Below are 23,685 nucleotides of genomic sequence, written 5' to 3'. Positions count from 1 at the left end.
TGAGCTTGGTATATCCTTGGTGTTTGCATTGTGTAACTCCAAAGAAAACCAAAGATCTCCCCAAATCACAAATGTCACTCAAGTATCCCTCAAATGCAATGCGAAGTAGAATTCCGAGTGGCCACATGGGTCATTAATGAGCGTCAACTGCAAGAAGGAGAGCAACAGAGCTGTCCTGAGAGGTAGATGGGCGGCCGGCTAGACTCACACACCATAGCGACTGGCTTGGCGTGCTATTCCTTCAGTGGTGGTGATCCAAACGCTGCTGCGGCGGAATGACTGCTGCACGAATTAGGAGGAGTTCTTATAAATATTCAACTGTCCTTGCAGTGATCAAGGACACTATAGGAATCTCCGAGTAGGAAGAAGATACACAATAAGTAGAAGTAATGGTTTTTATCTTCTACAAGTTTAGTCTAAACGAAGTGTATTTCGTTAGAGCCTGTCTCACAAAAAATCAGAAACCCAATACAAAATGGCAGTGGCAAAAAAAGAAAAAATTTGGCTGATGCACTGTGGCATCTGGGGTAACACGGACTTCAGGTGTGGCTGGATCCAGGTGCTCATGCAATTTGCCCTCAGTGTTGGTGTCACTCTCAGGCAGGGTTTTCCCATGAATCCTATCCTTCTAGCTTAGCTATGCCAACAGAAAAGAACTTTCTTAATAGTTCCAGCAAGCCCTAGCTAATGCTCACAGGCCAGACCTGGGCCATGTAGCCGTCCTTGAACCCCTTTCCATGGCTCTGATTGATCAGGCTTGTGTCCTGTGCCCCTCCTTGGAGGTGACCTTCAGAGACTGAGAATAGGGAAGTGTGGTTTTCCAAAGAGAAACCAGGGTGCTGCTGTCATAAGGGAGGGCTGTGGATGCTGGCAAGAAAGCCTCAGTTATGTAGCATGTGAGTGGAGGCAGCTTCACCTAACATGATCTAGGAAACTTACAAACTGACACAAAACAAATAGTTCAAAGTAAGTGAGTGCCTCCTATGTGCCCAGCGTTGTGCTATAGACAAGAAGGACTGGAGGGAAAGTGCTTCTTGAAGTAGCAGACCGTGGGGCTGGGAGCCTGGTGGGAGTGGGGCAGGGTGGAAGGCCAGGAGGAGAATCTGGCATGTACAAGCATCCCATAATCGCCACTCCTCCTTACCAATGGCAGCAGTATGTAATTCTGGCTGCACGTGAGAATTTCCCAGACCTCTTAAATAGGTGAATGACAAGAACTCTCTGGATCTTCTGATTTCATTGGGCTGGGTTACAGCTCCATTTTCAACATTCTTTTAAAAGGCTCCTTCAGGTAGTTCTAGTGAACACTACAGACCAATAGGAAAAGTATCAAATGCCTCTAGTTGAATATATAAGGCTGTCATAATTTTACCTTAATTTATCAAGTTTTTTGGGGGTAAAAATATAAAAATTACAGAAGTCAGGTAAAATGAATTTTTATCCTCAGAAGCAGGGAATTGTGTTTTGGCAGTGATTCATTCTGACAAGTCAATTTTACAAGTAACATTTTTACTATGTCAGCTCGGAGATACTTAACAAAAATATCATAGTGCACATATGTCTTCTTATGCTTTCAGAGGATGTTTCTCAAAGCGGAAAGCGAAGAAGAAATCTTTGCACATCTGGGATTGGACTACATTGAACCATGGGAAAGAAATGCTTAGGAGAAAGTCGTCAACTTTTTTTTTTCTGTTCTTTTTTTCAGGTTCGACAAATTATGCTTCATATTATAATGAAAGATGCCTTAGTCAAGTTTGAGATTCTTTACATTTTACCAAAATGTAGATTGCTTCTAGAAATAAGTAGTTTTGGAAACGTGATCAGGCACCACCATTTGTACGACTGCTGTGTAGAACTCGCAAGCCATTTGTGGAACTGTTGTGTAGAATTTGCAATGCATTTTCCATAGAAACGGTTTTGTAATTGGTGGCTCATTTCCAGGGAAGTTCATCAAAGCCCACTTTGCCCACAGTGTAGCTGAAATACTGTATATTTCCAATAAAAATAGGAAAAAACAAGATGGTTGAGTCTTTTTTATTCTCTCACATATTTTAAAATATTCTTAAGCAAAAATGTAACAAAATGAAAGAATAACGATTGTAAGGTTTACCTTGAAAGGAGGAACAGGTTTAATTAGAAGGTCAGAGATTCTAAGGGGGGTTTTTGGAGGAGAGGAACTGACTCTCAGCTCAGGTCAAAGCCTGCTTCTCCTCTGTCACCTGCAGCTGTGCCCCTAGGTGTCCCGGCAGGAGGCCACGTATGGAATGTATTCTCACTGCTTTCACACAGAAGGAAGCACAATCTCCCAAATGGCCATCTGAGTCTCTCCAAGGAGCTCATCTCTTGCCCTCCTTACCTTATGGTACCCATGGAAAGGGAGGCAGCCTTTGGAACTGCAAGATTGCAGACCCATTTGGTATGCCAGCCCCTCTAGGAGGGCATCAACTCTGTGACTGGAAAGGACCCTAAAGGCCATCTGTTCCAGCTGCTTCTGTGTCCCCAGCCTGCTGGAGGACTGGGAGGCCTCCCTGTGGTCCCAGCCCTTTTCATTCTAGCCCCTCCAGAAGAGAGGATGGCAAGATCTGGGACCCCCTAGAGAAGCAGGATCCCCTGCCCTGGGCACAGGCAAAGAGCCTCCTTCCCTTCCTGGTGCTGGAGCCTGGGGGTGGGGTGTGTATCAGCTAGTATTGCCCCAAAAGCAAACTATCCCCAAACTCAGTTGCTTAACACAGCACAGCTCTGCACACGAGCTGGGTGTTTGGCTGTGCTAGGCGGACTTCCGCTCCTCTGATTCATCCTCCTCCTGCCCCTGGGGCCCTTGGGGTAACCCAGCCCTCTCCTTCTCACCATGCCAGCCGAGACACGGGAGCAAGCAAACCCCGGTGGCAAGTGCTTTTCCAGTTGTGCAACTGTTGTTGCTATTCATTTCCAGAAACGCCTCACCACCCGAGACAGAAGCGCTGTGTTCATTAAACAGTAACTGCCCAATTCCTCTTCCCCTGGGCCCCCGGTAACCTCAGTTCCACTTTCTTTCTGTATGAATTTGCCTCTTCTGGGTACCTCATGTAAGTGGAATCCTACAGTGCTTGTTTTGTTTCTGGCTTATTTTGCTTAGCATCATGTTTTCAAGGTTCATCTAGGTGTAGCCATCATCCCTTTGGTGCTGGTTTAGTCACTAAGTCGTGTCCTACTCTATGTGACCCCATTGACTGTACACCCCCCCCAGGCTCCTCTCTCCATAGCATTTTTCCAGACAAGAATACTGGAGTGGGAGGCCATTTCCTTCTCCAGGGGATCTTCCTGGCCCAGGGATGGAACCTGCGTCTCCTGCACAGAAGGCAGATTCTTTCCTGAGTGAGCTACCACGGAAGCCCGTCATCCCTTTAGAAGGCTGAGTTATTAGTCCATTGTATGTCTAACATGCCACATTTTATTTATTCACTCATCAGTTGATGGGCATTTGGGTTCTTTCCAACTTTTGGCTATTGTGAATAGTGCTCTGTGAATACTGCTCTAAGTATCTCTTTAAGACCCTGCTTGCTTTTAAATGTAAACCTAGAAGGGGAGTTGCTGGATCACAGGGTAATTCTATGCTTTATGGAGGAACCACTTAATTTTTCTGTAGTGGCTGCACCATTTTACCTTTCTACCAGAGGTATACAAGGTTTCTAGTTTCTCCACATCCTTGCCAAGATTTATTTTCTCTTTTGGTTTTCTGTTGTTTTTTGATTTGTTTGTTTTTAATGAGAGTGATTCTAGAGGATGTGAAGTGGCAGTTGAGATTTTTTGCCTCTCCTGATGGTTCAGGTTGAACACAGTTGTGCACTGGACCAGGCTTCAGGTATATGCACCTGGGGTTTCTGGCAAAGGTGAGCTGGGGAAACGGGGGTGGGGTGGGGAGTGGACACAGCCACTCCCACTGAGAAAAGCCTCGTGGTCTGATCACATGGCAGGTCATATTCATCAGTCTCAACTCCCCAAATCTACCAGGTTTTCTTGTAGTCTCTTCCACTGCCCCAGTATTGCCCACATATGATATTTGAGATCATTTAGGTAGCATGTAGATGAATATGACCTATATAACACATATGACCTATATAATATATATTCATTGAGTGCCTACTAGGTAACTCATTTTTCTAGACATAAGACATGGGATAGAACTTAAAAACCTCTCTAATTATAAGTATGGGACTTATATTCTAGAAAGCTGTTTATTTTCATATGTGTTACAAAAGTAATGCTTCTCCATTTATGGTAGTGGCAGAAAGCTTCCCTTTTGAGTACACGTAAGCTAGGAAAGAAAATCAATGTTGGGAAAACATGTAATAAATATTACCAGTGGGATGGGGGCAAGAACTGGGAGAGAGGCTAGAGGAGCACAGGGAGGAGGAGCTGATGCCTGGGAAACGTGCAGGTGCTTAACACACCAACTGCCCAGTGCTGAGGCTCTCAAGGTCCTCATCATACAAAAGCCCCAGGAGGTCCATGATGGGGGAGTTATCCCGTGAGAACACCAAAAATTCTAAGGGGTTTCTTGAGTTAATTTTCTTATTTGGAAAGGCTTTTTAAGAATTCCACAAATTCTTAAAGCTGCACAGGAATTTTTGTTTTTGATCAGAATTTTATCAATCAGGGTGTCAACTATTAATTGGAACTCAGCCTTCCCCAGTGCCTCCTGCTTTGGGAGAAGAGCACCCTCTGGTGGCAGAAAAAAGAACCTTCAACAGCAAGTATTACTACAAGAAAAACACATCAAGTCAGAAGCCCGAGAATATTGAGTAGGAACTCGAAAAGATCCTAGTCTACCCTTCTTGCAGTGCAGGTGATGAACAAAGGTCTGGTCAGAAGACGTGGCCTGCCCAACGTCACACAGTTAATGCCAGAGTTTCTGTTGATTCAGCAGAAAATATGCACATAGGCCAGGATTCCTAATGACTAGCTGTGTGACCTTGAACAAGTTACCTAACCTCTCTGATCCTCGATTTCCGCTTTTGTGAAATCAAGATGGTAACGGCTCTTCCCTTTGCCTCTGCTGGAGGATAGACGAGCCAACACTGTAAAGTGCTTCATCTGTGATCCCTTGGACTAGGAAGGACACCTAGTGGCTCAGCGGGGAGACGCAGGTTCAATTCCTGGAGAAGGAAATGGCAACCCACTTCAGTATTCTTGCCCGGGAAATCCCATGGACAGAGGAGGCTGGCGGGCTACAGTCCACGGGATTGCAAATGAGACAGAGTTGGACACGACCAAGCTGCTAGATGACAACAGCAACAACAAAGAGCAAGTTACTTCCCTTAGGAAAGAGACCCATCTGTCCACTGCCAGTATTCACATGCAGTGCTTTGTACCAGTAAGTACCAATTCCCCGAAGCCAGAATGGGAGGTAGGAAAGATGAGGACCGGTGTGCTGGTTCTTGGACTCCCAGACCTGAGACTGTCTGGATCTGGCCAGGACCAGCTACACCAGCTGAAACTCTCTACACACAAGCCTGATGGTGATAGGGGCAAAGGCCCTGTCCCATGACTTCGGTAGTTTCTTGGAAGTCAAAGGTTACTTTACAGGGACTTTCGGGTACTCCCTGACCTTCATCTCTTAGGGACAGATGGGAGTCCATCAGTTCAGTTCAGTCGCTCAGTCATGTCCAACTCTTTGCAACCCCATGAATAACAGCACACCAGACCTCCCTGTCCATCACCAACTCCCGGAGTTCACTCAGACTCATGTCTATCAAGTCAGTGATGCCATCCAGCCATCTCATCCTCAGTCGTCCCCTTCTCCTCCTGCCCCCAATCCCTCCCAGCATCAGAGTCTTTTCCAATGAGTCACCTCTTCGCATGAGGTGGCCAAAGTACTGGAGCTTCAGCTTTAGCATCATTCCTTCCAAAGATATCCCAGGGTTGATCTCCTTCAGAATGGACTGGTTGGATCTCCTTGCAGTCCAAGGGACTCTCAAGAGTCTTCTCCAACACCACAGTTCAAAAGCATCAGTTCTTCAGTGCTCAGCTTTCTTCACAGTCCAACTCTCACATCCATACATGACTACTGGAAAAACCATAGCCTTGACTAGATGGACCTTAGTAAGCAAAATGATGTCTCTGCTTTTGAATATGCTGTCTAGGTTGGTCATAACTTTTCTTCCAAGGAGTAACAGTCTTTGAATTTCATGGCTGCAGTCACCATCTGCAGTGATTTTGGAGCCCCCCAAAAATAAACTCTGCCACTGTTTCCACCGTTTCCCCATATGGGAAACCACATGGTAGCCATAGTGGGAGTCAGTTTTATCTGTTCTGAATGTACTTTTTATCAATGAATTCACACTATCATGTTTTAAACCCTTCCCTGCAATGTGTATATCAAAGGACCCAGAACAGTACAGAAACCTGCCTCTATTATCAGTTAAATTCATTATTCACAACTCTTTTTGCGAAGTTAAATCATCTCTGAAAGCAATTTGCTTTACAATCTCGAGGACCAATAAAATTATCTTTGTAGAGTTTCAGTTTTCTCATCTGCAAAACAGGCATGAGTGACACCGGCACTACATTACCTCCTGGATTTGGTGCAAAACATCAAACAAAATAATGAGTGAAACGTGCTTTGAAAACTAAAAAGTGCTATAACTGTAATAGGGATTAGTCTTTTTCATATAATCTGGGCATAGTTCAGGAACCTGAGGACTACTTCCCAGAAAAGCAGGCATGTGATTTAAGAACCCAAATCAGTCTCTCATGGACTGGTGTTGTAAATCCAAGGACAGGAATATTCTGTTCTTTAGAGAAATCCAGCTCCTTTAGTGCAGCTGGAAACAAAGAAGACTCTTCATGGCCCTCACTGCGATGCACTTAGATTTGATCAGAACGGCAATGCATTTTGCATCCTACATGTCGCTGGTATATAGGGTATAACATTCTCACAAGAAACAAGTCCAAAAATGTGTTTAGCCTTCCCTAACCCAGAAGCAGGAAGCAGAATGAGGTGAGGCTACTTTTACCATCTCTACCTTCTTGGTGCAAAATTATTGGTGAAGATGGTAGTGATAATGGACAGGATCCCCTTTGGAGGCTGACTGGGTTTCCAACATGACGCTTCTAGTGTGAAGTACGCTGAAACCCACACTCAGCCTTCTTGGCTGTAATTCTTATGAGGTATTTAACAAATAATCTCCATGACTTTCACGTAAACAGGCATCTATATAGGAAAGTTTAATTTTTTTCACTCCATTTTCCTTTTTCTATGAAACTAAAAAGGCACAACCATTACTAATTTCAAGTCAGTTTGTATTAAAAGCGTGGCAACAAGTCACTTAAGAAAGGTTGAACTTGATATCTTTGTCACTACCCTTCAGCTGTAATTATCACTGTTTATATTTAACTGTTGGTAGAGGTATTGCAGATTGCTTTGAGAATCGGAAGAGATTACTGGAATCTCATCCCATGAGTAATGATTATTCATATAAAATTTGTATACAACTTCAAGGAATTCGTATCTTCTTAAACCTAGGTTTAAAGGAATTCTAATTTTTCTTCCAGTTTGGATAATTCACCAATCATTCCTTCAGGTAAAATGCTTCTACAGTGTGTGTGGTTTGGGGAGGTTTTTGGGTCCTCAGTTCAGGATGACACTGAAAGCTCTTGAGAGTGGATTTCATTCTACCTTTTAGGCACCAAGTACGTGAATCTATTTTTGTCTAATTCCAACTTCTCCAGAGAAAGACTGTTTGTCCTAGAAAGGACACCAACCACATTCCCATATCCTCATGTTCTCCTGGCAAAATGCAGACTAAAGAAAGAGAGGTTGGGATTTCCTTGGTGGTCTAGAGGTTAAGACTCTGAGCTCCCAACCCAAGAGGTTTGGGTTCGATCCCTGATCAGGGAACTTAGATCCCTCATGCCACAACTAAGAGCTTGCCCCAAGCAATGAAGATCCTGACCCCATCTGCTGCTAAGTCACTTCAGTCGTGTCCGACTCTGCGACCCTATAGATGGCAGCCCACCAGGCTCTGCAGACCCTGGGATTCTTCAGGCAAGAATATTGGAGTGGGTTTGTCAGGGAATGTTTAACAGTAGGATTCCTGTGTGCTGTTTCCTATCTCTCTTGAGCCCTCTGTCCCTTATCAGTTCCTGTCAGGAGCGAGAGGAGTGGCAAGCCAGTCCCAGGACTGAGATCATAGAGATGGGACTCTTGCATAGGATTTCCTTCATTAGCCTTTCCACATGGTGAAAGGGATTATCTATGACCCTCTTTTGATATGGATTGCCTTTTGGCCTTATAGCCTCTATTGCTCCTTGTTTCCTTGGTAACTTGTAAAGTCTGGCCTTTTGATCTTTATCTGAAGAAGCTACCTTGTAAAACAGTATATATACTCACACAGAATTCAATAAAGCAGGCTTGTTCCACCAGAGACTTGGGTTCCCATATCCTTCCTTCTCTCTCTCTATCTCTCTATTGGCTGATTCCCTGGAGTGCAAAGGCTGGCTGCATAACCCAGGGAATATCAGCCTCTTTCCTTCTTTCACTTTCTTATCGTTGACTCCGGACCACCAGGTTCCAGTCCATTAAAGGACCCCAACGTGGGTTGCCATTTCCTTCTCTGATGCATGAAAGTGAAAAGTGAAAGTGAAGTCGCCCAGTCGTGTCCGACTCTTCACGACCCCATGGACTGCAGCCCACCAGGCTCCTCCGTCCATGGGATTTTCCAGGCAAGAGTACTGGAGTGGGTTGCCATTGCCTTCTCTGTGACCCCATCTGGTCAAAAAAAAAAAAAAAAAGCAAAACCCAGTGGGCAGAGATTATTGTTCTGTGGCTTTGGATGCTATTTTTTTTTAACAGCTTAATTGAGGTAAAAATGAGATACAATAATTGTTATGTTTAAAGTGTACCATTAAAAAGTTTTGACATGTGACACACCCATGAATTTATCACCACAATCAAGATGGAGAAGACATCCATTACCCCCTAGAGTTTCTCTGTGGGCCTTTGGAATCTCTCCATCCACCCTTCCTCACCCCACCATCTCCAGGCAATGGTTGATATGCTTTCTGTCACTATTAATTTGTTTGCATTTTCTAGAATGTGACTGGCCAAGGCCATCCCAACGCTAGCACAGGCCCTAGGTTGGGGATCCAGAGCTTCTGACTTCCAGTCTCAGCTGGAAGTCAGGTTGTCTTGCTCACAACCTGGGAACAACTTGAACATCTCCATCATCAGCCCAGCCGACAAAGTGCTAGCACCAGCTATATCCTGGAGATGACCTTGATTCCAACTCTAGGGCCAATGTCATATGCTTTAATATAGGCAAAAGAAAAACCACAGATATGTTGGAGGGCCACAAGAATGCTCATTTTTGCTTTTCACTTTATTCCAAAATAAGCTCTTGTGCATCAGAGCAGAAAAAAGGTGACAGAAACATTGAACCTTGATAGTTTAGTAGAAACCATTTAAAATAAGGTAATAAGCAATGGATTGTAAGCAGAATTACATAAAATAAGTGGTCCAAAATATAAGTCACACCTTACTTTATAGACTGTAAGTCATGTTTCCGTTCACCCTTGCAACACTCCTAATCGTAGAAAGAAGAAAATGACAGTCTCCATTTTGCACCTACAGAGCTAAGGTCCATGATCTGCCCCAGATAAAACACCTATGCGTGTCCAGGCCAAGGCCACAATCATGTTCTCAGCAAATTCAAGGTCCTTCTCAACAGGTAAGAGAAGTAGGAGCACCTGGATCACCGGGCATGTCTGCTTAAACACGGCCAGGTCTAGACCCAAGGGACTTAGCACAAAATGAATTTCACAAGGAACTTTGAAGAGCACGTGTCGGCATGGCAGTGATGGGGTGTGCGGAACCTGTCCTGGGTTGTTTGAATCAGAGGAGCCGTGTTTGAGCATTTAGGGGCCCCGTGTGAGAAAGGAATATCTCCACAGCTCTTCAAGGGGGCCCGTGAAGCTGGTGACCAGGAGACCCGGGATCTCCTGGACCCAGGTTCTCCCATCAGGGGAACAATGGACCTGTGCTAGGGAACCAGGGTTCCCAGAAGCCTCCTCCCAGGAGCAATGGTGAACACCTCACCTGATCCAGCTGCCACTGTTCACTCAGATGACAGTCACGCTGGTACCTGGATCATCCCTTTGGTCCCCACCGAGAGTACTCTTGACCTCTCTTCCTGCTCATGAGTTTTTCCCCATTGATGGTCCAAGGACTTGGACCTTTCTCTCTATTCCCACAAAATAGGTACAGCCCCTATTTCTAATAATCTTTTGAAATAATCTCTGCCTTCCTTCCACCGTCTTTACCCTCAGCACACACATGTGCTCACTGCCCCCCACCCCCCCCCCACGCACACTTTGAATACCCTCTGATCACAAGAGAGATGAATGACCCAGCCACGGGCTGCCTGTGGTCAGGGAACATGTGGCTCCCCCTGTTTTCTACCCTGAGGTGTTCAGGGATAAAGAACTGCCCCTTCTCACACGTTAGCCTTGGCCAACCTGTCCATGGAAGCCAGGTCTAATGGCTTTTTTGAGAAAATGGATGTGAAAAAAGATGAAAAGGTGAGCCACTGAGAAATCAAATTCTCTTCCCCAAATCATAAAGAAAAGCAAATCCCCACTGGGGGTCAGGAGCAGGGTTCAAGGCTCCTTTTGAATGCACAGCGACTTCACTGATTATTAAACCACAAGGTCTGAGAGTCAGAATGCACTTTAACAGATCAGTCCCTTAAAGAGTAAAATCAACCCCGAAGTTTTCCAGATCTGCAAATGGAGTTGGGAGTGGTTAAGAAGCAGCTTGGCTTCTCTGCTCGCTCCAGGCACGATCGGTCCCTGTGTGTTCAGCTCGCTTCCAGCTCCAGCTCCAGCTCTGCTCCTTGGCTCGCGGCATCACTCCAGGCTCAGTCTGGGAATAAGCCACCACAGGCCCCGCCTTCTCTCCACTTCGACAGCAGGGCGGTAAGTGTCACGCGCCGGCTCCTCGCCTCCCGATACCGTCTTCACATATATGTGGGCCGCTTCTCCTCCCATCATATTCTTCTCCTGGGTAGGTAACCTTATAGGATTCTTGAGAAAACAAACAGGTTTAAAAAAAAATACATCAAAGACTTTTGCTTCTGGCCAAGTTGGAGTAACAGCAACCAGATTTACCCTCCCACCTGAAACAACCAACCATCAGACAAAACACTTGAAACATAGTTTTCAAGACATTGAACGTCATCCATGTGATCACTGGATGGGTTTTAATCTATCACCTTCCTATTTGTTTGCTATTTGTTCTATCTGTTCTTGTTGGAACTTAAATTTTTTCCTGTCTTTTTTTCTATATGTATTTTAGAAGCACCCTATTGAGTTCAGTGAAAAATACCTGTTGAAATTTATATTGTAATTACATTTATTATACAGATCAATTTGAAGTTGTTTGATATCTATATACCATTGAGTTCTTCAATCCAGGAGCATTGTATATAAACTCCCATTATTTAGGTCTTATTTAAATATCTTTTACTGAAATTTTATTATTCTCCATGAAAGGATTATATGTTTTTGTTAGATTGATTCCTCATCATTTTATATATTTTTATTACCCCTATAAAATTGTATTTTAAAAAAATTACTTTTTAAAATTAATTGTTACTGATGTTTAGAAATAAAAATTACTCTTTAATATTGACTTTTACCTCCAATAAACTTGTTAAAATATCTCGCTAATTCTAGCGATATATCTGTAGATTATTTGGCTTTTTATGTAAATAATCATATTATCTGCAAATAATGACACTTTTCTTTCTTCTTTTACAGTTTTATGCTTTCTGCTTCTTTTTTCTTTTCCTTTTTGTTGAGGTATAATTGAAAAATAAAGGATATTTAAAGAGTACAGTGTGATTATTTGATATATGTATACATTATGAAAGAATTCCCCTACATTGAGTTAGTTTCTACTTATTTTTCTCAACATGCTGCACTGGCTAGGACCTAAGTATAATATCTCAGTAGAAATGGTAACAGTGAGCACCCTTGTTTCGTTTCTGATCTGAAAGAGAATCATTAACATTTCACCTTTAGGTATGATATTTGCTGTGATTTTTAAAAAAAAATGATGTCTTGTTTCAAGTTAAAAAAATTCCTTTAAAGTTTTTAGTTTGCTCGGAATTCATATCACAAATGGCTGTTTAATGTTTTTGAACTCTCGTCTCCTTTGGAAATGATCACATGGTTTTCTCTTTTGTCAGTGGAACAAATAATAGTAAATCAATTTTCTAATATGAATTCAACCTTAAATTCCTGCCTAGCCAATAAAAGTATAATGAGAAGCTCCTTTGTGCTCACACTGTGCTCCTGTACACAACAGGCTTGAAGACCTTTAGCTTGTTTGTTGTGCGAAAGATGTATAGTGACTATAACCAAGAGTTCCTACCTCAGCTATCCTGGGACTGTCATAGATTTCTGTAATTTCACAAGGCCTCTCACTTCCCTAAGTTGGTTAAGAATAAAATAAAAAAGAAGAAATGAAAGGTTACAACATTTGCCCATGACCATGATTAAAATCAGTGGTTCTTAAACCCAGCCACACATTAGGATCAGCAGAGTGCTTTAAAAACAAAACAAAATAAACAAAAGGATAATAACTGGCCCCCTAAAAAACCACAAACAAGAGATACCACTGTGAGTTACTCAAGAAATAATATAGATTGACACTGTGGAGAAGTGGGTGGGAGTAGAAATGAAACAAGATTGGCTGCTGTGGATAACTAGATTCTTTATACTATCCCCTCTACTTTAGTATCTGTTTAAAATGATCCACAATAAAATGTTGAAGGGTTTTTTTTTGGTACCAATGCCACAGCTCTGTCATCCAGAGATTCTGATTTAACTGGAGTTGTTTTGGAGTTGAACTAACCAAGCAACAGAAAATGTTCTATCACTTGCCCAGGTTCACATATAAATTGTAAAGTGGCAGACCCAGGGATAGGACTTAGGTTTTTCACTCCCTGTTAACACTTACCAGTGTGAGAACAATCAGAAATGCTCATAAATAAGGATGGAATTAGAACACAGAGATCACACAATACGGCTGCATCACACCCATGGCCTCTGGTTGGATATTGGTCAGGGTGGCCCTTGAATTCTGAGTCTGGTCTCCAGAGAACTCTGGTATTTGTAACGGGTGGGGTCAGAAGATCCCCTTGTGACCGATGTGTGTTAGGATGTAGGAAAAGTACAAAGATAGATAGAGTCACATGCTCCTGGACATATCCTTGTGATGGACATCTCCACAACTGTCTCCCATCTTTCGTAAGCTCACCTCCATCTTCTTTGAGAAGCTTGTGTCCTTGTTTCTCAAGGTTAGAAAACACACTCACTGCACAGATGTGTTTGCCATGGCAACAGACATCCCTCTCTGCTCCTACTTGGGCCACCCCCAATACTGTCCTCAAGTGACCCGAGGATCGGATGACATATCAGCTCTGCCTGGAGGGTAGGGTCATGAGTCTGAGACATAAAATGAGGCACAGAAACACCCACCCTTTTGTCCTCAGAAAACAGACACCAGTCCTGACACCCCCAGCCCAAAGCCAGTTCATTGAACACTGATTCCCGCCAACATGTCGCTACCCAAAGAAACTGCCAGTCACCTCAGTGGACTCACTGCTGCTTCTTCTTCGGTGAATCAGAGTAAACAGTAAGGCTACCAGCAGGGCCGTGGCCACCAGGGACGGGATGCCTGCTGCTAACCCAAGAGAAGGCCCACAGTCCTGCACAGAGAAAACAGTGAGGTTCTCCCGGAAAAAAAGGGAAGAGTTCAAAAGATTAAAATTAAAACAAAACTCTGCATGGATCCTCGGTGTCCTAAACAAAATCAAAGGGGTAATGAAATACAGTGAAAAATTCTTTCCAATGTTGTACATGACAAATGGCTCATTTTCATCATACTTAATGCACATTGCTTAAATTGACTGGAAAAAGACAATAATTCAGTAGAAAACTGGACAAACATATGAATAGGCCATGCCTAGAAACAGAAGTTTGTGTCATATTAATATAGGAAAAGCTGAAAAACAGTTCAAAGTAACAATTAGCATTCTTATCTGTTAGTTCAGCAAAAAGTAAAATATATACCCAAAAGTTTTACTGTATACCACACCATTTTGATATGAATTTTTTAAATGTATGTACAGTAAATGCATGAACCGATTAATTTCCAAATTCACATTTGCTTTGATCTGAGTGGAAGTAGCCATGCTCGTAGCCCCATAAGTTTTCATATTTGTAATTACTTGCAGAGAGTATTGAGAAGCCCTGTAAATGTGCAACTATCATATAACACTGGAGTCTTCGTCACTTTTGAGGGGGTGATTTTGTTAAAGAATGACAAAACACATAAAAATATATAAATTACAAATATGTGGCCTGACGACTTCATGTGATGAACCATCCAGGTAACCTGCCCCTGGATGAGGAACAGGACATTGCCAACCCCTGAGAAGCCCCCTTGGGCTCCTATCCAGCCACTGCATGTGTATCCTGGAATCTATCACTGTAGTTCAGCTTTGTCTATTTTTCAGTGTTATCTTGATGAAGGTACAAAGTATGTACTCTCTCACATCTAGCTTCTTTTGTTCCAGACTTTGTGGAATCACCTGTGATTGTTCATGTTCTCCTTCCCTTTTGAATTGAGTTGGTTGTAAGAAAAACAGTTGAGCAGATTATGTGCTTGGTGACAGGTCACATAGCAAACGTCATCTAATCTTCAAAATGAATGCACAAGATGGGTACAGCATTATCCCGTTTCTAAGTGGCTGAACCAAGGCTCCGTAATTTAAGTGGTATACTTACGGTTCCTTTTCCATCAGTCACAACTGGAGAGGAAGTCTGCGTAGAAAAAGAACACACATCTTAAGATAACAAATCTATAGAATGCACATCATATAAGATAGCCTGCCCAGTGTTAAGCTGTAAATGCCTAAAGTACATCCCTTTGCTAAACTTTCTATTAAAAACAACAGATGACAACAACTGTGGAATAGAATCTTCCTCAATCCTTCCCAGGTAAGAAGGAATAAGATTGGTTACAAGGCACAAGAAATCAGAAATTCAGGTGAGAGCTTCGTTATTCACCCTGCGGATTTGCCATAATACATTTTACAACTCAAAAAGGCTTTATCCTGTCCCAAGTTCCCACACCCTTCCCAGCACACTTTGGGCCTACTTGTCGCCATTGCTAGAAAGGAAAAAATATAAATACCGGTGGAGCCAGGCTCTTTAAGAAGACCTTGGAGGAAGGAAGTGTGAGTCGCTCCGTCGTGTCCAACTCTTTGTGATCCCATGGACTGTAGCTCACTAGGCTCCTCTGTCCAGGTAACAACAGTGGAGTGGGTTGCCACTTCCTCCTCCAGAGTATGTTCCCAACCCAGGAACTAAACCCAGGTCTCCTGCATTGCAGGCAGATTCTTTACCATCTGAGCCACAAGGGAAGACTACTTGTTTCTAAGAAGGCCTTACTTGTTCCCTTACCGCAGTGAAGCAGATGGCTTGGGCAGGTCTCTGAAGCTGTGAATTATCCATATTCCCGGCACAATTCCATGTTGAATGAATACATGCTTCTAGTTCACAGCTCCACTCAAAGAGGGGCACTGAATTTCACCCATTTATGAGATATTTCAGATGAGAGTCTTACCTGGATGCATAAATCTCAGAGCACAAAGTTCCACATGAGCAACTCATGCAAGCTATGCTGGGTGGTGTAGTGTGGGGTTAAGAGCATGGGTCCTAGTCTCCTTCTGGAATGGGGTGTTGATTTCTCCACTCACAAGCTCATGGGCCTCATTTCTTCATTCATAAAATAGGGCTGTGAGCACCTACCTCTAGGGTTGTTTGGAGGATCAAATGTGGACCAGGAGTAGAAGCTTTGATCATTCCTTTAAACTTGGCAAAGCTCTGGCCGACCTGTTATTTATTGAATATTATCATCAACCATGGGCTTCCCTGGTGGCTCAGACAGTGAAAAGTCTGCCTGCTCTGCAGTAGACCCAAGTTCGACCCCTGGGTTGGGAAGATCTCCTGGAGAAAGAAATGGCAAACTACTCTAGTACTCTTGCCTGGAAAATCCCATAGACAGAGGAGCCTGGCGGGCTACAGTCCATGGGGTCACAAAGAGTAGGACACGACAGAGGGACTTCACTTTCACTTTCACGAATCAACCTCAGTGAGTACATTAGAATTCCAGTGGCTTTGTCTTTTTGATAGTTTTCTCTATTTTACAAAAAAAGAAAAAAAAAATGATCCAGATCTCAAGAGAAGTTATGGGTCTTCTCCCAGATTTCACAGATAAATTTAACCTGAACTTGGATGTTTGCATTCCAAGCCTAGACCTCTTTCCCAGAGAGCTCCGATCAAAGAAATATTTGCTTAACTTGGTATTTACACTTGGTACTTGAATGGTTTTAGTTTTACTGAAACGCAATCTCACCACCACCCCACAATATGACCTTAATGCTGTTTGCCTAAAGTGTTCTGTTTCTCAGGGTGATGGGGAGAGTTAGATATTGTTTCAGGTAAGATGTTCTGCCTTCAGGTTACAGAAATTCATTTAGGCTGGCTTTGGCCCCCCCCACCCCCAGAAGGAGTTAACTCTAAAGATTCAGGGCTTCCTCGTGGATCCCACAGGTGGGGGGAGTCTGGCTTCTCCAGGCACTGGAGCTGGGGCCTGAGACTCTGTCATGACCAAAGATCCCTTCCTCCTGGGATCGCTCCATCACTCCTGGACAGCATGGCCTTTCACTTGTGCTCTTCTCCGCCTGTTTGCCTCCTTCTTTCTCTCTCTGGATGGATTTTTCTGCCCTCATGAACACCTGCTAACTGTACCAGCTAATGCGTATGAAACACTAATTATGCGCCAGGCTGTTCAAATACTTTCCCTCTATCAGCTCATTTATTCTTCACAGCAGCCAGTGAAGCAGGACTAAAATGATCCCCATTTTACAGTAGAGAAGAGTGAGGCACGAAGAAGTGAAGCAACTTGTGTGAGGTCACGCAGCTCTCAGTGGTAGATGCCAAGTGGTCTGACTTCAGGGTCCAGGCTCTTAGCCGTGGTGCTGCTCTGCCTTCCATGACAAATGCAGCACCCCATCCCTAATTTTCATACTTGACAGTGTGGCTCAGCAGGGGCTGACTTGCATACGTGGTCCTGTTCCCCACTCTCTGCAGAGAGGCTCTGATGCACCTGACATCCACCTCCCCCCACTTTCCAGGGCATCCAGCTACACCAAAAGGGAAGGATTATGTGGCAGAAATATAATCACAGATAGGGTGGCCAGATGTCCTGGTTGTTCCAAAAAGTTGCCTAGGTTGCAACACATTCAGTGCTAAAACCAGACAGCCCCAGGCAGACTGGGGTGGCTGTTGTCCTATATAGATTCAAAGGGAGGAGGGACAGTTCTCAGAGAAATAGGTTAACCAAGAAGACGCTGCGAAAGGTGATGACTGGCAGCATTAGTGCCTCCCTCCAACCCCCTCACCCTCACGGCCCTAAGTAACGGCTCCTTGCTTCTCAGAGTTACCTTCCCAGGCTGAGCCAAGCCAGGATAAGACAGAACCTGGGGTCTCTACAGACCAGCTGGCTTCGAGTAGCCAGGTAGGAAGTGCCACCAGTCGCATATTGAAAGATTTGGACAGGGAAGGAGGAGGATGGGGAACAGGCTATTGACACTATTGACAATGGGCTATTGGCAGCCTCTGCGGGCAATAGGCAGAGGCTGAAGCAGGGAGCTGAGTGAGTCAGGGAGGTTCAGAAGACAGGGCCCTCGCCAGGAGGGTGGAGCAGGTGCCGGGAAGTCAGGGACAGGGTCAGGGTCAACAGTGTGGCCTGGGTCCCTAGGCCCCACAGGTGGGTCACTAGGTGGGCCACAAAGGTGGCAATGGGTCACTAGGGTCTGCATTTCCACTGCTCTCCAGGACGCTGCCCTCATGTTACAGTAAACGTGAGCACCAGCTTAGGCGTCTTCTTCCCTGGCAGTCTCAGTCTATTTTCTTTGAATAACCATATGACTTATTAGAAAAACTTGGCATAGCCCAAACCACTAAAAACCTGGGCCAGGAAAATGCCTAGCTCCATCAGAGCAGCAATCCTGGTCAGAAAACAATCCTGGTGTATTATCTTCTAGACAACAGGAGAACAAAAGACGGCGGGTCAATTCTGGATTCAAACTGTCCGCCATCATCAGTTGAAAATCTCCATGTGGACTAGCAATTGTCATAATCCAGAGCCATAAGATGTTCATTCATCTTGACCCAGTGATTTCCCTTCTAGACTTCATTCTAAGGAAATCAGGTTAAGCGCCAACAAGGATTTATTTGTACCTATGCTTATCACAAAAGAATTCTTAATTGTGATTGGTCATTTAGCTAAATAATTCGCTTGAAGAAATGTCATGAGACCACCCTCAGTTACTTTTATAAAGGCTGATGGAAAACATTTGTTATATAAAATTACAGGTGAGAAGACCATGGTATGAAGACAACAGAAGTCAAAATTCATGTAGGGTCAAACAGGACTGGGAGGAGTGACCCCAGGGTTTTCTGCTGATGGCAATTTAAGTGTTTTTTGGTTTCTTGCTATTTTCCTTTTCAAAATGTGTATTTATAATTCTTATCATTGAGAACATGTCTCTCAGCACCCCCAGCTCTTCGTAGTGCTTTGAAACCTGTGTAACATTACAGCTTTACATGAGGTTTGTGTGATGGTGTCCTGGAGGCCCAGTGTCAACTCTGCATTGATCTCTGCTCACCTACCTGGTAAGCAGGGGCCGCTGTACTCACCGTGTTGGCCGGCAGTGTGAAGTTCAGTGAAAAACTCTGCAAGAGAGAAGGAAACCTTAAAGGTTCCAGTAATGGTCAGCCAGGCCATTGTCTGACCCCTCCATCAAATGTCATAGACCCTGGCGGACTCCAGGAGAATTTGCTGACCCCACAAGCTCAGTCAGCTCCAGCCTCCCCTCCCAATTTTGGCCACAGAAGAGGCAGGGGAGCAGGTGAGTCGGGGGTCATGAGATCCCCCCTCAGCAGCAACGCAGTCCTCCCCTTCCTCCCCTTGCAGACCCTCATCAGGGCCAGTTTAGGCTACTTGCTGAGAGGTCCTGACTCAAAAGGGCAACAAAAACATTAATAGAAACATTCAGCAGAGTGCAGAAAGTTGTTTTTTTTTTTTTCTTTCCCTCCTTGGAACGCCTCTCAGGAAGCAAACTGCGCAGGCTGATGGCACTTTCTTCTTGGGGTGGGAAGTAAGACCCCAGGGCTCCCACTTCAACTCCCTCACAGGAGGAGAATCTGAGAAAGACAAGTTTCCCTTTTTACTGAGTCCAAGGCAGGGGTTTCAGGCTGGAGCTGAGCTGGTTGGGATGACAGAGAAAAGAGGCCAATGCTTTGGGACCTCCCCTCACGTAGAGCCCAGCCTCACGTCAATATTGGGGTCAATATTTAAAGATCATGGGCTTTATACACACTACCAAGTATAAAATGACCTTTGCAGGTGGTGCCAGTGGTAAAGAATCCACCTGCCAATGCAGGAGACGCAAGAGACATGGGTTCGATCCCTGGGTTGGGAAGATCCCCAGAAGTAGGAAATGGCAACCCACTGCAGTATTTCTGCCTGAAAAATTCCATGGACCGAGGAGCCTGGCAGGCTACAGTCCATGGGCTTGCAAAGAGCTGGACATGACTCAGTGACAGCGCATGTATAAAATGGGTAATTAATAAGAACCTGCTGTATGGCACAGAGAACTCTACTCAATGCTCTGTGGTGACCTAAACGGGAAGGAAATACAAAAAGAGGGGATATATATATACAATTGATTCACTTTTCAGAAACTAACCAACACTGTAAAGCAACTATACTCCAATAAAAATTAAAAAAAAAAATCATGGACTCAATGGGGCACCAACTTGTTAGCCTACACAGGTGTCCACTCTCCAGGATCAGGTCCTGCCCAGGGCCTCTGGGGCTCTTTCCTCCTCCCTGTTCCCATCTTCCATCCTTCCAGTTTGGGCTCCTTCATGTCAGTTTCTTCCAGCTGCTCTTTACCCAGTGCCTTTCCTGCCTGGATGTGAAAAACGGGTGGGCTCTGCTCCAACTCAGATGGTGACAGTTTCTGCCCCTGGCTCAAGAGGCTGGAGTGGTCCTCTTTCTACCTGATTGGCCCCCTGCCTTGTCCAATCACCCTTGAATCATGCCCCCTGGCTGGGCTCTCTCTCATTCAGCCCCAGCCTCCCCAGTCCCTGACAACTTGGCTTAAACTCCAGCTCCTGATCTCCCTGAAGCCTCTGAAACCTGGTTTTGTCATTCTAGAAGCAATGTGCATACTAAGATTTAAAATGAAATGTTAGCCAATAATGAGGAGACTGGGATGGATTAGAGAATCCTAAGATTTCAGAGCTGAAGTGCCTCCAAGACTGTCTACCTCAGACCCTCATTTTATAGAAGAGGCAGTTGAGGCCCAGGGACTTCTCAGAAATTCCCTCATGGATAAATGAGAACAGTTAGGGCTTATCTCTTAAAACAGACAAATGAGATTGGTCCATGTGACTCAAATCCAACCTGGAAGATGGGTCTAGAGGCGATAGTACCAATATATGCAAAATTGATGAAACACCTATTCTAGCTAGTTTTCAGGTAGGTTGGAATTCAGAGAGGTCAATGAATGAGAAAATCTTTTGTGAACTAAAAATGTTTCAAGCACCTACAAGGTATAGTTCCCACTCCTGCCTGCCCCAGAGATTGTCTTTCAATTAGGATGGCCCCAGCAGGCCAGCACCCTTCAGTGGCAACTGTTCTCTTAGCAAGAGGAAACCCTTACTTTATAGAAAAGAAAACTGAGGCGAGAATTTGAATGGATTGCCCAAGTTCACATGATTAGTTGGCTGTCACTGGGACTTGGGTCTTTTGGTGACAGCCTATTTCTTTCTTTTTTTAGAAAAAAAATTATTTATTTGCTTATTTGGCTGTGCTGGGTCTTAGTTATAGCATGTAGGATCTTTAGTTGGGGCATTCAAACTCTTGGTTGCGGTATGTGGGATCTAGTTTCCTGACCAGGGATGGAACCCAGGACCCCTGCTTTGGCAGTGCAGAGTCTTAGCCAATGGACCACCAGGGAAGTCTCAGCAGCCTCTTTCTCCCATGTCACAGGCTTCCTCAGGACTCCTGGAGTTTCTTCAGAATAATTGGAGCCCCCAGGCTCACAGCACTTTGCACCTCCTCTTCCAAGACAGTATTAGAAAGACATCTGAGCTACTTAAGTCTTTTTGCTCAAGGGACCTACCTTCATGCTAACATCAACCAAGCCCACAGAGGATGCTGGCTGGTCATGGCATCAAATGCAGCTGCCCAGAGCCTTATCTCATCAGCAAACACTAGCTACTGATGTCAGCAGGCCCAGGACAAAGCTTTCTTTGGGGGACAACAGAAGGGAGGAGCAGCAACAAGTGGGCCACCGCACGTGCTGTTTATCGACATTTGGATGACGAAGATTTTGGCCAACTTCAGAAAGACATTTATATTTTGTAGAAACACACTACAGTACTCTCATGGCGAAAACAACATCACGTAAATGTGGGTGGAGAAGAATCTGACTCAGTGTCCTTTAGAGAGATAGCTGAGTGGGGCGAGGCAACTCTGGCCTTGGAGTCCCCTGATCTGGATTCAAGTCCACTTAGCCACTTAGCAGCTGTGTGGCCTGGGGAAAGTGACTCAGGCTCTCTGGTCTCCATTTCTTCATAACAAATCTATTCTCCCAGGCACAGTTATTCTATCCTCAAAACTGGGATACTATTGACTTGCCCTGCCTGTCTCATGGGATAAACTCAAAGGAACTAATGTCTATGGCAGCTCCTTCAAAACTATAAATTACTGCAGGTGGGGGATCCCATGGTGTCATATTCTTCATAGCCTGACCAGCATGGAGCAAGATACAGGGAAGCCACTAGAACAATCTTGTTGGATGGAATTGTCTGCATGAATTTACAATATTCAAAGTACAGGAATTTGGTACAAGACACCCATTGCCAGTCTAAGCACTGTGTTGATATCTACATAGTGGTTCCAAAGGGACACCAGGATCTCAGTAGTCAAGTGTCATTATAAGTCTGCTGTGTGTGATGGGAATGAGGGGAGATGGGCTAACTACTCACGGTGACTGAGGATACCCCACGTGTCACACACTGTACTCGTCCCCACAAGGGGCACACTCTCACCCCTACATCATGGGTGAGGGAACTAAGAGACCAAGGCAGGCTTCTCAAGGTCCCCAGCTGGTCAGTGGGAGAGGCTGGATAAGAAGAGGCTGGATCGTTTACATAAAAAATCTTATTTCACAGATCTTCCTAACTCCAAACCCGAACAGCCCCTTTTACTAATCTCTTTAATAAAGGAATCACAGAAGCCCCTTCTAACTCAGCAAACTTCATTTGATTGAGTCACAACCAAACATGTACCACAAGTCAGTAAGAAAGGTGGACAGTTTCCGATGCAACTTATGAGTCTCTCTGTTGTGGATCACACAGCAAAAGGCAGACTAAACAAATAAGGATAAAGGACTCATTGCTCCAACTGGGAAAGGAGTTTAGCTGAAACATTTATTTTGCACCCTTGTAGGTGGGGTTTTAAAAACAAAACCTTAATATTAAAATATAAGAGGCATCAGCAAATATCAGATGAGAATTTTTAATGATTAGTATTTTGCACTAGTAGGAAAATAATTTCATATTTTAATGATTAGTATTTCATACTAACAGGAAGATAATTTCATACTAATAGGAAAATAATTAAAAGCCAAGCTCCTTAACTTCCTTTCACTGAAGGTAGTCATATTTGGATTAGATGTGAGCTTTAAAAGCCTGGGTATTGTTGTTTATAGAAAGAAATGAAGGCTAGGCAGAGGAAGGATGCTCAGTCTCACTCACCATTTCCAACAGCTTCCCAAGAGCCTTCTCCAAACGCTGCCCTCGGCAACCTCGACTTTTTGCTGGTGTTATTGGCTTGTGTCTTGCATTTGTAGGAACATCCAACTGGGAGAGCAAGGGTGCCAAGAGAAGAGGTGGCTCCACCAGAGCTCTGGCCAAGCCATTTATGGTCAGGGGAGTAGCCGAGTCGCTGGCCCATCCCTCAGGGGAGATGCTCTCCTGCTCCGTGGCCACTGTGTATGGCCCGGGTGACCTATGCTCTCTCTGCTTTCATTTTCTGTCCTTTTTACTTTCAAGCTCCTTCCTTGGTTACATCTTCATCTCAGCCAAGAACTCAGTGCTGGCCTGAGACCTCGGTGGCTCCTGCAGCCAGCAGCTCTTTAGAAACAATGGGTTACACACAGGCTGAGTGAGGCTGGCCACTCCACCCCCAGGGGCCAGGCAGTGGCACTGATCACCGTGCCAGCAACGAGGCAGTCAACCCATCACCAGCATCGATGGAGGGGGTGCCTGGGGGCTGGGGGCTGGCGCCTGCTGGGCTGGGGGCAGGGCTGTACCTGCTTTAGGTGGTGAGCATGAGTTGTGCCTCACCCTCATTCTCTTCTCACATTTTGATGCAAAGCCTCGCAGAGCTGGAGTCCAAGCCGTTGACATGGACTGCCTTAGATTTCTTGTGAGTTCTCTGTTTGCTTCTTTAAAACAATGAAGGGGTTGGAATCTCATGTCAACAAAACAGCA

At 44.5% G+C, this 23,685-nt stretch overlaps 2 protein-coding genes across 5 annotated transcripts in view; one reads left to right on the top strand and one right to left on the bottom strand.

Annotated features, from left to right (window-relative positions):
- DNTT (DNA nucleotidylexotransferase) overlaps positions 1–2,018 on the top strand; it is a 32,280-nt gene extending 30,262 nt beyond the window's left edge. The window contains exon 11 of the mRNA XM_005698275.3: positions 1,578–2,018. Within this exon, the coding sequence (XP_005698332.1) occupies positions 1,578–1,664 (87 nt within the window). The 3' untranslated portion in view covers positions 1,665–2,018. The remainder of the gene's footprint in view (positions 1–1,577) is intronic.
- On the bottom strand, positions 9,342–23,353 carry OPALIN (oligodendrocytic myelin paranodal and inner loop protein). Of its 4 annotated transcripts, none has more exons than XM_005698276.3 (6): positions 22,948–23,353; positions 18,787–18,849; positions 14,833–14,868; positions 13,632–13,751; positions 12,413–12,469; positions 9,342–11,061 (listed from the first exon to the last, which is right to left on the bottom strand). In XM_005698276.3, exons 1-6 carry the CDS (start codon positions 22,948–22,950, stop codon positions 10,885–10,887), a joined length of 456 nt encoding a protein of 151 aa, XP_005698333.1. In that variant the 5' UTR covers positions 22,951–23,353; the 3' UTR covers positions 9,342–10,884. The 4 variants fall into 4 exon arrangements, with proteins under 4 accessions (XP_005698333.1, XP_005698334.1, XP_013830626.1 ...); XM_005698277.3 differs by having other exon boundaries at positions 18,814–18,849; positions 22,948–23,352; XM_013975172.2 differs by having other exon boundaries at positions 13,632–14,868; positions 18,814–18,849.

Source organism: Capra hircus, chromosome 26 (assembly GCF_001704415.2).
Source record: "Capra hircus breed San Clemente chromosome 26, ASM170441v1, whole genome shotgun sequence".
Taxonomy (NCBI): Eukaryota; Metazoa; Chordata; class Mammalia; order Artiodactyla; family Bovidae; genus Capra; species Capra hircus.
Note: the sequence above shows the minus strand (reverse complement) of the source record. Positions and strands in the feature narration are given on the sequence as shown.